The following is a 15000-nucleotide window of genomic DNA, read 5'->3' as shown; positions in this document are numbered from 1 at the left end:
GTACATCGAGTTGCAGTTTGATTTGTGGTAAATATGTAGTTTGAGTTGCACTGCGTGTGATTGTTGTAGTTTAGATTTCAGTGCTTATGTAGATTCAGTTGTTCTGTTTGTCTAGATTGAGCTCTAATGTTTCTGTTGATTGAGTTGTGTTTAAATGTGGTTTGAGAAGTAGCTAAATTATGCTGGTTAAATTTTTGTGTTTTTTGTGTGATGTTTATTGCCACTCCATCTACGATAACTCAATCTACATAAACACAGAAACTGAACCCACTGGTGTTTATGCAAATCATTTTGAGGAGTTTATGTAAATTGAGTTGCAGTGTTTATGTCGTTTGAATTGTGATGTTCATGCAGTCGGAGTTGTGATGTTTATGTAGATTGAGTTGCAGTGTTTATGTATTCTGAGTTGTGATGATTGTTTAGTTGGAGTTGTAATGTTTATGTAGATTGAGTTGCAGTGTTTATGTAGTCTGAGTTGTGATGATTGTTTAGTTGGAGTTGTGATGTTTATGTAGTTTGAGTTGTGATGTTTATGTAGTCTGAGTTGTGATGTTCATGTTGTGTGAGTTGTGATGTTTATGCAGGTGCAGTTTGATGTTTATGTAGTTTGAGTTGTGATGTTTATGTAGTCTGAGTTGTGATGTTTATGTAGATTGAGTTGCAGTGTTTATGTAGTTTGAGTTGTGATGTTCATGTAGTTTGAGTTGTGATGTTTATGCAGGTGAAGTTTGATGTTTATGTAGTTTGAGTTGTGATGTTCATGTAGTGTGAGTTGTGATGTTTATGCAGGTGAAGTTTGATGTTTATGTAGTTTGAGTTGTGATGTTTATGTAGTGTGAGTTGTGATGTTTATGCAGGTGAAGTGGTGATGTTTATGTAGTTTGAGTTGTTAAACATTAGATTTTTATGTAGTTTGAGTTGCAATGTTTATCTAGTTTGAGTTATATTGTTATGGAGTTGGAGTTTTGATGTTAATGTAGTTTGAGTTGTGGTGATTATGTAGTTTGAGTTGCCACGTTTTATCTAGTTTGAGTTGTGGTGTTTATGTAGATTGAGTTGTTGAGTTGAGTGTTGAGACTGGGAACTCTGATGTTAGTGCTGACTGTAATATCTATAGAGTAACTATAGTAGCTACATTAGTAACATTATAGAAATAAGAATAAACAGGTGTGTGTGTGTGTGTGTGAGAGAGAGAGAAAGTGTGTGTGTGTGTGTGTGTGAGAGAGAGAGAGAAAGTGTGTGTGTGTGTGTGTGTGTGTGTGTGTCAGAGAGAGAGAGATGAATAGGTTTTTATAGGATGGCTGTAGGAATAAAGGCGCTGCATTAGCGTTTAGCGGCGATGCTAAAGTCAGTGTGTAAGATCAGCCCTACTGTGCAGCGAGAGAAAGCGGCCAGCGGGGTCCACATAGCTCAGAGGATTAAACACACACACACACACACACACTTAAAAAAACCTTCATAAACACGCGCAGGAGTGTGTGTGTGTGTGTGTGGTGGGGGTGCGTTTAGGTATTGGGTGTGACGACCCCCTGTGGGGAGGAAAAGTGGAGGCTCTGTTCCACACACACACACACACACACACACAAGCACCCCGTCACGGCTAGCTGACCACGAGCAATGCGGTCAGGTATGAAGTAAAGCTTATAGAGGGAAACTCACAGATCTGTTCGTTCTATACCTCTCTCTATCTTTCTCCCTCTCTCTCTTTCTCTCTATTCTGCTTTCCATCACTTCTTTACCTTCCAACACACACACTTACACACACACACACATTTCTGCAGGGGGTTGGGGGGTCATTCTTGTGTTATTAGTGTTTTGATTGGCAGGTCTGAACTCGTCTATGAGTGTAACTCGTTACTCCCAAGCCACTCTTACTGCCTACCTCAGGCGTGTGTGTGTGTGTGTGTGTGTGTGTGTGTGTAATTACACACTCACTTTATCAGAAATCCCTCCCCTTGTAGCTTAACCTGGCGGGTGTTTAGTTAGAGACTAGAGGAGTCAACCTTCTTTAGATCTTTATCAGTTTCTGACCAAAAAAAACAACCCTGTGCAGTTTTGGTTGGGTGGGCCCACTTGTATCCTAGCAACGATAATGATCTGTAAGAACACATCTGATACACTTATTCAAACAACCGAGAAAACCACCATGGACACCACTATCAAAGTTTTCATGATCACCACTAAGTATACCACCAAGAACACCACCCTGGACACCACCTTAAACTCCATTATTATTATAAGGTGAATTACCACTATGAGTGTCATCCTCGGACATCACCAATAACAACACCATGATCAGCCTTATGGACATCATTATTATCACCACCGTTATGAACATTTCCATGAAACCAACTATGATCACCATTGTTGGATACCAACATAAATACCCCCAAGCACAGCACTATGTACACTAATAAGAACACCAACATGGAGACTAATATGCACACCAACCTGAACTTAAGCATTGAAACCATCCTAAACACCATGAAGAACACCATCAAATAAACTACCAGGGACACCCCCCATGGACTCCATACCACCAAGGACAACGCAATGAACATCATTATTGGACACGCCATGAACGCCACCATAAACATTTTCATGGACGCCATCATGATTCCCACCACGGACACCACCAAAAACATAACCATGATCATTACAAGGTCTACTTACTATAGACTGCCTTAATAAGCTTTATTATTTGATACAGATTGAATACTACCACAGACATCACCAAGGACTCCACAATGGACAGTTCCGTGGATAGCACCATGACACCACCATGGATACCACAATGGACAATATCATAGATAGCATCATAAACACCATCATGGATACCACCATGAACAATACCATGGATGATATCATCGATAATCTTATGAAAAATACTGTGGTTACCACCATGGAAAATACCATAAAAAAGACCATGAATACCACTATGGACAATCCCTGGGACACCACCATGAACAATACCTTGGGTACCACTATTAGACATGATGTTGGATACCATCCTGGATGATCATGAACCATGCTGGGACTTGACCACCATCCCAATAACACCTAGCCATTAGTAGATTTGTGGTCAGAAAGTGAATGGGAGGAGCTCCGGTCTGTAACTGAACACCTGTATAGTACAGATATAGGGACAGGTGTTTCTAATAAAGTCACCAGAGAGTGGAAGTCTCTTCTGTCTGTTTGATGGCGCCAATCCTATTCCCTGCTATTTCTGTATGTTTAAATGTGTGTGTGTGTGTGTGTGTGTGTGTGAGTGTGTGTGTGTGTGTGTCCTGAGGGAGGGTGGTCCTGTGGGTCTGAGCACGGGGTGTTTTAGCCGCTCTGCTGCTTCGTTACTATTTTATCACCCATCAATTATTTAAACAGAGTGACGTAAAGCCGCAGCTAAAGGATGATGTCATCTTCACCTCAGAGTGTGTGCGAGAGAGAGTGTGTGTGTGCGAGAGAGTGTGTGTGTGTGTGGGGGGGAGAGAGTGTGTACGAGTGTGTGTGCAGCTGAATCTTTACAAGCTGAAAAGTTTAAGAGTTCTTAAACTCAAAATAAAATGCACAATCACATACACTAGCAGCTTAACATTATGACCACCTCCTTTTTTTATACCCATTATTCGTTTTTCAGCTCCACTGAGCATATAGGAGACTGTGTAGTTCAATAATTACAGACTAGTCCTGGATCTGTTTCTCTGCAAACTTTATTATCCTCCTTACACCCTGTTCTACATTTATTAGAACCCCACAGATCAGCTATTATTATTACAGCGCCGTCCATAATTATTGGCACCTCTGGTTAAGAAGTGTTCTTTGGCTTCTAATAAATTCTATTTAAAAAAATATATAATATGGGCGGCACGATGGCTTAGTGGCTTAGTGGTTAGCACGTTCGCCTCCCAGCACTGGGGTCTTGGGTCCCAAGTCCCTATACTAAATGCAGTAGTGCCCGATGTCGTCCTCCAGGTGGGCGGTCCTCTCTGGTTAAGAGTACGCTGTGCGCTATTGGCTGTCGCTTCTCACCGGTGTGGATGAGTGTTGATGTGTAATTCTAGAAAGGCGCTATATTAATTCAAGTGCCTTTATTTGTTGTGGGAAAAAAAAACACACATTAAGAAATAAATCTTTTAAATGAAATCTTTTAAATCCTTTAAATGTGTGCCACAATTATTGGCACCCCTGGTGTTTTGTACTTTCTACAACCTCCTTTTGACAACAAGACAGCATTTAATCTCCTCCTATAACTCTTTACAAGATGGGAGAATACAGAAAGAGGGATCTTCAAACGTTCCTCTTTACACAACCTCTCTAAATCTTCTAGAGTCCTGGGTCTTCTCCTATACACTCTTCTCTCCAGCTCTCTTTCCTATTCAGCTCACCCCACAGCTTCTCTATTTGGTTGAGGTCTGGGGACTGAGATAAGGAGCTATGAGAGGAGCTTGATTTTTTTGCCTGGTTTAGGGTCATTGTCTTGCTGAAAGACCCAGTGATGACCCATCTTCAGCTTTCAGACAAAGGCTACCAAATTCTGATTTAAAATGTCCTGATATTTCAAAGAGTTCATGATCTCATGTATCCTTGCAAGGTTCCCAGGTCCTTTGGAGGACAAAAATCCCCCAACGCATCACTGACCCATACTGAACAGTGGGCATGAGGTGTTTTTCTGTGTACTCATCCTTAGTGTTACACCAGACCCACTTAGAGTGTTTGTTGCCAAAAAGTTGGTAACCTTGGTCTCATCTGACCAAAGCACATGCTCCCAGTTAAAATCCCAGTACTGCTTAGCAAACTCCACCCGTTTACTCTAATGATTAGAACTCAGAAAAGGATTACTCCATGCTGCATGCCTCCCAAACAGCCTGTTGGTATGTAGATAGTGCCTGGTGGTTGTTTGGAATACCTTGTAACCCCAAGATGCTCCCATTTGATTCAGTTCCCTTACAGTGAGCTTTGGAGAACTTTTATAAAGGTCGATAAACGGCTGCCTTACTTGAATAGTCACTGCATCAGACACCTTCTGCACAGCAGCGACCCGACCCAGCAAAGTGCTGTATACATTTAGGAGAAGATATCATCCATCCGTCCATCCACCCATTCTCTAATCAGCTTAATCCTGGTCAGGGCTGCGATTGGTCTGGTGCCTACTCAAAATCATTGAGAGTATGAAAGTGCATCACTGGATACCAAACGCAGCTACATTTACTTACTCCTAGTGGAACACAGAGAGAACATTGACCAAAGCGAGGATAAAAAAAACCTAGGGTTGGGACAGAATATCAATATTATGATATATCATATTGTTTTAGTTTGTGATCCGTTAGCATTATGTGGCTTTAAATATGGATCTTTTTACTGAAACATAGAAATGTGGCCAATGCACAAAAATCACCAAAACATGACATTGGGTATTAAATAACATTACGGTGGACCACCTTAATCTGATTCTCTCTAGCCCTCTCTCATGCTCTCACTCTCTCCCTTATTCTCTCAATCTCTCGCTCTCTCTCACTCTCCATTACTCTCTCGCCCTTTCACTCTTTCGCCCTCTCTCACTCTCTCTCGCCCTCTGTCACTCACTCCCTCTCGCCCTCTCTCACTTTTTCTTACTCTCTCGCCCTTTCCCCCCCCCCCCTCTCTCTCTCTCTCTGTCTTGCTCTCTCGCCATCTCTCTCACCCTGTCTCCTGCTTTCTCTTTCTCCTTCTTTCTCTTTCTCTCACTTGTTCTGTCTTGCTCTCTCTCTCTTTCTCCCTCTCTATATTGCCTTCTCTCTCTCTCTCTCTCTCTCTCTCTCTCACTCTTTCCCTCTCGCTCTCTCTCCCTCTGTGTGTAAGGGTTTCTGTTTGTTTTTCCCACATCTGTTTTTCCGGCCGTCTTTGTCTGAGTGTGTGTGTGTGTCTATGCAAGTTGCCCCCTCACACTGCGACTGTCTGCCAGACACACACATGCTCACACACACACACACACACACTGGCAGAGTGGTTGAATCTGGTGGTGTTTTAACCTGAAGCTTTTTAACTGCAATTGATGCTCTGGTTACAATAGCTGAGAGAAGGACTTTGGATAAACTGCTTTCTATCATGAACAATGATAGTCACCCACTTCACACCACCATCATGAAGCAGAGGAGTGTGTTCAGTGGCAGACTGCTGTCACAGAGCTGCACAACAGACAGACTCAGAAAATCCTTCATTCCGAGAGCCATCAGACTCTTTAACTCCTCCCATCGGGGACGGGATGCTGCTGACGACTGAGTTTAATCCAGGCACACCACTTGGACATTATTCAACAACTTAATTATTTATATTAACACTTCCCCAACCTCGCTTACATTAAAGTATACCTTACTCATGATTGGGTATTCACATTTTCACATTCTCTTTTTAGAACTGTCTTGTAACGTATGCATACTTATATTATATTATATTTCTATGTCACATCAGTCACTTTCGTAATCGATGTCATTGCACTTTACTCTGTTAATTATTTAATTATTTATGACCATTAGCAACATCTACTGCACTGCTCCGTTTACAGATAGATCCTTACCTTGTATAGTTAGGGTTTTTTTTATAGCCTTATATATTTTCTATTCTTCTGTGTTTTGATTTGTCTGAGTATGTTTCTTATTGTATTGTGTTGTTGCTGCTGGATGCCTAAATTTCCCTCGGGATAAATAAAGTATCTATCTATCTATCTATCTATCTATCTATCTATCTATCTATCTATCTATCTATCTATCTATCTATCTATCTATCTATCTATCTATCTAACTCTGCTATTACTGCTGTTATTATCTGTTGTTACTGATAATAATAGGATTTATTCCGTTAATACCACCTCTCTTACTGCTGGTTTCTCCTATAATTCCTGTTGAAAACACTGGTAATATTGCACTTAATAACGCTGATATTGCAGCTGTTAAGATATCTGACAGTACTGCTGTTGGTAACTTTGCTATTACTAGTAATAACATTGCTATTACAGCTGATAATAACATTTTCTGTATGTGTGTGTGTGTGCGCACAGACGGCTGAACAGGAATAATCTGCAGGTTCTACCAGAGCTGCTCTTCCTCGCCACAGTGAAACTCTCCAGACTGTGAGTAAACAACACTTTACTCCTCCTCTACTCCATCATTACTCCTCCTCTACTCCTTATAAAAAAAAAACACTACATTTCCTTTCTTCCACCTTTAGAACCTTTTCTACTCCTCCTCTTCTCTTCCTTTACATATACTTTCCTCCTACTTTAGAACCTCCTTTAATCCTTCTTTCTTCTCTTTCCTTAAATGCTCTTATTTATCACCTTATAACTAATTTTCCACTTCCAATTCTTTACTCCTCCATTACCCTTTATTCCTATTTTACTCCTCTGCTACTCTTCCTCACTCCTCATTCTCCCATGTTGGTAATGGTGTAGCGCTGTAGTGTGTATATGGCTATAGTGCAGTGTGTAATGTGGTGTGTGTGTGTGTGTATGGATTCTGCTGGACTGAGTGTTTCATTAAAACGGAGTTTACAACAGTGTTTGCTGCGTATTCATACACTGATGCATTCAGCTGCTTGCTGTGTGTGTGTGTGTGTGTGTGTGTGTGTGTTGTAATTGAGTTATGTTGAATTTTCTGGGCTCAGCAGTGAGAGATCCACACCGCCTGCAGAAAATCCAGTTACACACACTCTCTCTCTTTCTGTCTTACACACACACACACACACACACACACACACACACACACATACACACACACACACACACACACACACACACAGAGGCAGATAGAGGTGCAGTGACAGGACAAGAACAGCTCTCTGTGTTTAACAAAGGGAATGTGTTTGGAATGAGACTCAATCCAGACATCCGGCTACAGCATCCCAGACAACAGCTACAACCACTGGACTCAAATTGCTGTTGAAGATGTTGAAGCTGGGGACTTGTTGTTGGAGCTGTAGAGCTGTTGGAGATGTAGAGCTGTTGGAGATGTTGAAGCTGTGGAGTTGTTGGAGCTGTAGAGCTGTTGGAGATGTAGAGCTGTTGGAGATGTTAAAGCTGTGGAGTATTTGGAGCTGTAGAGCTGTTGGAGCTGTAGCTGTTGGAGCTGTAGAGCTGTTGGAGATGTTAAAGCTGTGGAGTATTTGGAGCTGTAGAGCTGTTGGAGCTGTAGCTGTTGGAGATGTAGAGCTGTGGAGATGTAGAGATGTTGGAGATGTTAAAGCTGTGGAGTATTTGGAGCTGTAGAGCTGTTGGAGCTGTAGCTGTTGGAGCTGTAGAGCTGTTGGAGATGTTGAAGCTGTTGGAGATGTTGAAGCTGGGGAGTTGTTAGAGCTGTAGAGCTGTTGGAGATGTTAAAGCTGTGGAGTATTTGGAGCTGTAGAGCTGTTGGAGCTGTAGCTGATGGAGCTGTAGAGCTGTTGGAGATGTTGAAGCTGTTGGAGATGTTGAAGCTGGGGAGTTGTTAGAGCTGTAGAGCTGTTGGAGCTGTAGAGCTGTTGGAGATGTTGAAGCTGTGGAGATGTTAAAACTGTAGAGCTGTTGGAGATTTTAAAGCTGTGGAGATGTTAAAACTGTAGAGCTGTTGGAGGTGTAGAGCTGTTGGAGATTTAAAAGCTGTAGAGTTGTGGGATATTGTAGCTCTTGTAGAGATGTTGGAGCTGTAGAGCTGTTGGAAATGTTGATACTGTAGAGTTGCTGAGCTGTAAAGCTGTTGGTTCTCTGGAGATGTTGTACCTGTAGAGCTTTCAAACCTGTAGAGCCACTGGGTCTGAAGAGCAGTTGAACTTGTTTGGCTGTTGGGCATTTTGAAGCTGCAGTGTTGTTGGACCTGTAGAGCTGTTGAAAACGTTGATGTTGTAGAGTTGCTGGAGCTGTAAAGCTATTGGTTCTCTAGAGCTGTTGGACCTGTAGAGGTATTGGACCTGTATAGCTGTTAGAGATATTTAAGCTCTAGTGTTGTTGAAACTGTAGAGCTCTTGAGTCTGTTGACAGTTCTACAGCTCCAACATTTCCTAGAGCTTTAAAGGTCAAACTGCCCCAACAACTCTATAACTTGTTGTTGGACCTGTAGATGTGTTGGACCTGTAGATCTGTAGATTTGCTGAAGCTGTAGAACTGTTGGAGTAGTAGAACTGTTACAACTATTACAACTGTAGAGCTGTTGGATCTATAGAGCTGTAATAACTGTTATAATGGATGAGCTGTGGAATTGTTGAGTTTGTAGAGCTGTTACAACTGTAGAGCTGTTGGAGCTGTACAGCTGTAGGGCTGTTAGATCTGGAGAGCTATTTGTGTTTTTCAGCCGTGTAGATGTGAACCGGTCCAGATGGAGTGTAGATCAGGTGTAATTTGAGGGGTGTTTACAGAGTGATAAAGTGACAGTAGAGTCTGTGGGGGGGGGGGGGGGGGGTAGAAGGGGGGGGGTAGAAGGTGGGGGTACAGTTACCCCTCATTCAGTTGCACATGCACCACAGGAATTCCCCCATAATGCCGTGTGTGGCTTTTATTGGAGACGCTGGTTGTTAAGACAAGTCAAACGGATTATATGCTGGAGTGTGTGTGTGTGTGTTTCTTAGTTATAGGCTGCTGTGGTTATGTGTGTGTGTGTGTATGGAAAGCTTTTGGTTTGGAATGAAGGTTCTGGTTACAGGTAAAAGTTTTGGGTGTGGTGGAAAAGTTCTGATTTGGAGTGAATGTTCTGGTTACAGGTAAAGATTCTGGGTTTAGTAGAAAGGTTTTAATTTTGGTGTGAAGTTCTAGGTTTGGTGGAAGTGTTTTAGGTTTGGGGTGAAGTTTGGGTTTAGTAGAAATGTTTTGGGTTTGGGGTTTGGTGTGAAGATTCTCTCAAGCAATTCTAGAAAAGCCCAACTGTTTATCTCCAGATCTGTCAGTGTGTGTGTGTGTGTGTGTGTGTGTGTGTGTGTTTACTGAGCCCGTCGTTTCCTAGGTCACGGGGCTGTAGAGGGTCCGGCTTTTGTCTGCAGAGTGGACGCTTAACCTCAGTCGTGTCGGCTCACAAGACACACACACACACACACACACACACACACACACACACACACACACACACGCACACACACTCCAGCTAAGCCCTGTCTGTTCACACGAGTTGGTGGGAACGGGTTTGGAATTAAAGAGAGAGAGAAGTGCTGCCCGACTCTACAAGTGTAGCATTCTGAGGATTGTGTGTGTGTGTGTGTGTGTGTGTTAATTTCTTTCCTAGTCAGGTTTAATTATAAAAGCATGAAAAACAGTTTTTGGGGTTAAAAGTTTTTTTTCTAGAGGAAACACCAGTAAAAGTGAGGGTTAAATAAGTAGGGTTAGGAGTTAAAAGGTTAGGGGTTAGGTAGTATGGGTTTGGTCTTAGGGGTTTAGGGGTTAAGGGTAAGATTTAAGGGGTTTCTGGTTAAAGGTTTAGATAGGTTAAGGGTGTAGAGGTCAAGGATGGAAAAGGATTGGGGTCAAGTGCTTATGGGTTAAATTGTAGGGGTTAAATCTTAAGGGCTCTTGCTAAGGCTTTGGGATAACAGTAAAGGGTTAAAGGTGTAGAGGGTCAGGGTTTGGGGGGATAGGGTACATAGTTTAGGTTAAACAGAATTACACGGATAGGGATTGGGGTCACAATTAAGGGTAAGGGTTTAGGGTTTAAAAGGTCAAAGGGGTTAAGGGTTGAGGCATTGGGGTTAGGATTCAGGGTTTAGATCTTAAACTTAAGGGTTTAATGGTTTGGTTTTAGGGGATAGAGGTTGAGCGTTTAGGGTGCTGGGGTTAAAATATGGTTATGGCTTTGAAGTTAGGGATCAAATGGATAAAGGGTTAGAGGTTTTGGGTTTAGGGTTTATGGGTAAAGGTTTAAGAGTTTAAGTTTGTAGGAATGGTGGTTAGGGGTATAGCATTTATAGGGGGCAGGGGTTAGGATTAACATTTAGACTTTATGTTTAAGGGTTTAGGGTATAAATAGAGGGATAATGGATTCATGGGCTTTGGCTTATAGTTTAAGGTTTAGTAATGTGGTTCAATGGAATACAGCGCAGTGCTGAGTTCTCTTTCTCTCTGTGATTAAATGAGGGCAATTCAGGTCAAATATTTCAGGAAATTGCATTATAGTTCTGTTCCAAATACCATCATCTGTCTGTGTGTGTGTGTGTGCATGTGTGTGAGAGAGAGAGAGAGAGAGAGAGAGAGGGAGAGAAAGAGAAAGAGAGTGTGTTTGTTATGTATTGTGTGTGTGTGTGTGTTTGAGTATGTACTGTATATGTGTGTGTGTGTGTGAAAGCTGTGTATTGTTCAGTTTTACACTCTTGATCCTGTTCAGAGTCTTAATCAGCTTTTTGCAACAATCTCTCTGTGTGTCTCTAGAGTGAGGCAATGAGTGGTGAGTGAAGGGGTGAGCGTGTGATATTGATTGTGTGATAGGCATACTGACAGGGTGAAATAGTAAGAGTGTGATACAGTGAGAGAGTGAGTCAGTGGCTGTGAAGGGGTGATAGTGAGAGAGTGATAAAGTGAGAGAGTGAGGCAGTGAGAGTATAGAGGTGATAGTAAGAGAGTGTTACAGTGATAGAGTGAGTCAGTGGCTGTGAAGGGGTGATAGTGAGAGGGTGATAAAGTGAGAGAGTGAGGCAGTGAGAGTATAGGGGTGATAGTGATAGAGTGATAAAGTGAGAGAGTGAGGCAGTGACAGTATAGGGGTGATAGTGAGAGGGTGATAAAGTGATAAAGCGAGTCAGTGAGAGTGAAGGGGTGATAGTGAGAGGGTGATAAAGTGAGAGAGTGAGGCAGTGAGAGTATAGGGGTTATAGTGATAGAGTGATAAAGTGAGAGAGTGAGGCAGTGACAGTATAGGGGTGATAGTGAGAGGGTGATAAAGTGAGAGAGTGAGGCAGTGAGAGTATAGGGGTGATAGTGATAGAGTGATAAAGTGAGAGAGTGAGGCAGTGAGAGTATAGGGGTGATAGTGAGAGGGTGATAAAGTGAGAGAGCGAGGCAGTGAGAGTATAGGGGTGATAGTGATAGAGTGATAAAGTGAGAGAGTGAGGCAGTGAGAGTATAGGGGTGATAGTGAGAGGGTGATAACGTGATAAAGCGAGTCAGTGAGAGTGAGAGAGTGATGGGGTGATAGAGAGAGGGTGATAAAGTGAGAGAGTGAGGCAGTGACAGTATAGGGGTGATAGAGAGAGGGTGATACAGTGATAAAGTGATGCAGTGAGACTGAAGGGGAAGTGAAAGTGTGATATAGTGATATCGATGGGGTAATACAGTGATAGAGTGATAGTGAACCGGAGTGTGTGTAAGTGTGTGTGTGTGTGTGTGTGTGTGTAACAGTAGCTTAAAGGATGATGTAAGCAGATTCCTTAATTGCAGGTTTATGAGAGGGTGTGTCAGAGCCTGCAGCCACCGAGAGGTGTGTGTGTGTGTGTGTGTGTGTGTGTGTCTGTGTGTGGTAGGCTGTAAAACTGAAGGTGTTGCTATGGATATCTGATAAACGCTAGGCTGTGATTAAAAGCATCTTTTCCCTGCAGCAACACACACACACACACACACACACACACACACACACACACACACACACACACACACACACACACACAAGATAAAATAGGAGAATAAACTCAATCTAACAACTGCAGCACCAAGCAAATCAACAAGTGTGTGTGTGTGTGTGTGTGTTTCTGTGTGTGTGTGTGTGTGTGTGTGTGTGTCTATGTTTCTGTGTGTGTGTGTGTGTGTGTGAGTGTGTGTGTGAGTGTGAATGTGTGGAATTACAGGAATGTGTGTAGTGCAGGCTGGAATCAGTGTTTTACCTGTTGAAACACAAACGGAAATGTAATAGGGGCTGCTCTCACTCTGAGTGTGTGTGCGTGTGTGTGTGTGTGTGTGTGTGTGTGTGTGTGGAAAAAGGTTCAAAAGTTCAGCAGAGGTCAAAATTAAAACCTCTTCCTCTTAAGGATTTGTATTATAATGAATATGTACAGTGTGATATAATGCGTACTCTGGTGATATGGTGCTAGTTATGTAGCGATAGTGTAATAGTGATATAGTTATAGAGTGATATAGTGATACTTATAAAGTGATTGTGTTATAGTGATATAGTTATAGAGTGATATAGTGATACTTATAAAGTGATTGTGTAATAGTGATATAGTTATAGAGTGATATAGTGATACTTATAAAGTGATTGTGTTATAGTGATATAGTTATAGAGTGATATAGTGATACTTATAAAGTGATTGTGTAATAGTGATATAGTTATAGAGTGATATAGTGATACTTATAAAGTGATTATGTAATAGTGATATAGTTATAGAGTGATATAGTGATACTTATAAAGTGATTGTGTTACAGTGATATAGTTATAGAGTGATATAGTGATACTTATAAAGTGATTATGTAATAGTGATATAGTTATAGAGTGATATAGTGATACTTATAAAGTGATTGTGTAATAGTGATATAGTTATAGAGTGATATAGTGATACTTATAAAGTGATTGTGTAATAGTGATATAGTTATAGAGTGATATAGTGATACTTATAAAGTGATTATGTAATAGTGATATAGTTATAGAGTGATATAGTGATACTTATAAAGTGATTGTGTTATAGTGATATAGTTATAGAGTGATATAGTGATACTTATAAAGTGATTGTGTGATAGTGATATAGTTATAGAGTGATATAGTGATACTTATAAAGTGATTGTGTTATAGTGATATAGTTATAGAGTGATATAGTGATACTTATAAAGTGATTGTGTTATATGGATATAGTTATAAAGTAATAGTGTAGTAATGATTAAATGCTACTGTACTATAATGATAAAGTGATATAACGATAGAGTAATAAAGTGATAGTTATGTAGTGATATAATTATATAGTGATATAGTGATTATTATGCAGTAGTAATGATAATATGTAGTAACATAGTCATTATAGTGATAATTATAAAGTGATATAATGTGCAATAGTGATATAATTATATAGTGAGATTGTTATGCAGTGATAATGTAATAGTGATATTGTTATGGCGTGAAAGTGTAAGTGTGCGTGTGTATTAGTGATGAAGTGATATAGTAAGTAAGGGGGTGATATAGAGATAGTGTGGTATAGTGACAGAAATAGTGATAAAGTAATAAAGTGATATAGTGATAGTATGTTGAAATAGTGAAAGAGTGAGAGTAAAAATTGTTATTAAATGATAGTGTGATATAGTGATAGAGTGACAGTAATAGTGATATAGTGATATAGTGATGGTGTGGTATAGTGATAGAATGACAGTAATAGTGATATGGTGATGGTGTGGTATAGTGATAGAATGACAGTAATAGTGATAGAGTGATAGAGTGACAGTAATAGTGATATAGTGATGGTGTGGTATAGTGATAGAATGACAGTAATAGTGATAGAATGACAGTAATAGTGATAGAGTGAGAGTAAAAATTGTTATTAAATGATAGTGTGATATAGTGATAGAGTGACAGTAATAGTGATATAGTGATATAGTGATATAGTGATATAGTGATAGAATGACAGTAATAGTGATATGGTGATGGTGTGGTATAGTGATAGAATGACAGTAATAGTGAAAGAGTGAGAGTAAAAATTGTTATTAAATGATAGTGTGATATAGTGATAGAGTGACAGTAATAGTGATATAGTGATATAGTGATATAGTGATAGAATGACAGTAATAGTGATATGGTGATGGTGTGGTATAGTGATAGAATGACAGTAATAGTGATATGGTGATGGTGTGGTATAGTGATAGAATGACAGTAATAGTGATAGAGTGATAGAGTGACAGTAATAGTGATATAGTGATATAGTGATGGTGTGGTATAGTGATAGAGTGACAGTAATAGTGATAGAGTGATCGAGTGACAGTAATAGTGATATAGTGATGGTGTGGTATAGTGATAGAGTGACAGTAATAGTGATATAGTGATATAGTGACAGTAATAGTGATATAGTGATGGTGTGGTATAGTGATAGAGTAATAGTAATACAGTG

The 15000-nt window shown here is 40.6% G+C and overlaps 1 protein-coding gene across 10 annotated transcripts in view; it reads left to right on the top strand.

Moving 5' to 3' along the window:
- Positions 1-15000, top strand: part of slit2 (slit homolog 2 (Drosophila)) — a 63448-nt gene that overhangs the window by 5818 nt on the left and 42630 nt on the right. For all 10 annotated transcript variants that reach the window (XM_049472253.1, XM_049472258.1, XM_049472255.1 and 7 more), the window contains exon 4: positions 7031-7102. In XM_049472253.1, coding sequence (XP_049328210.1) covers positions 7031-7102 — 72 coding nt within the window. The remainder of the gene's footprint in view (positions 1-7030; positions 7103-15000) is intronic.

The sequence above is a fragment of the Astyanax mexicanus genome, chromosome 25, assembly GCF_023375975.1.
Source record: "Astyanax mexicanus isolate ESR-SI-001 chromosome 25, AstMex3_surface, whole genome shotgun sequence".
Classification (NCBI taxonomy): domain Eukaryota; kingdom Metazoa; phylum Chordata; class Actinopteri; order Characiformes; family Acestrorhamphidae; genus Astyanax; species Astyanax mexicanus.
Note: the sequence above shows the minus strand (reverse complement) of the source record. Positions and strands in the feature narration are given on the sequence as shown.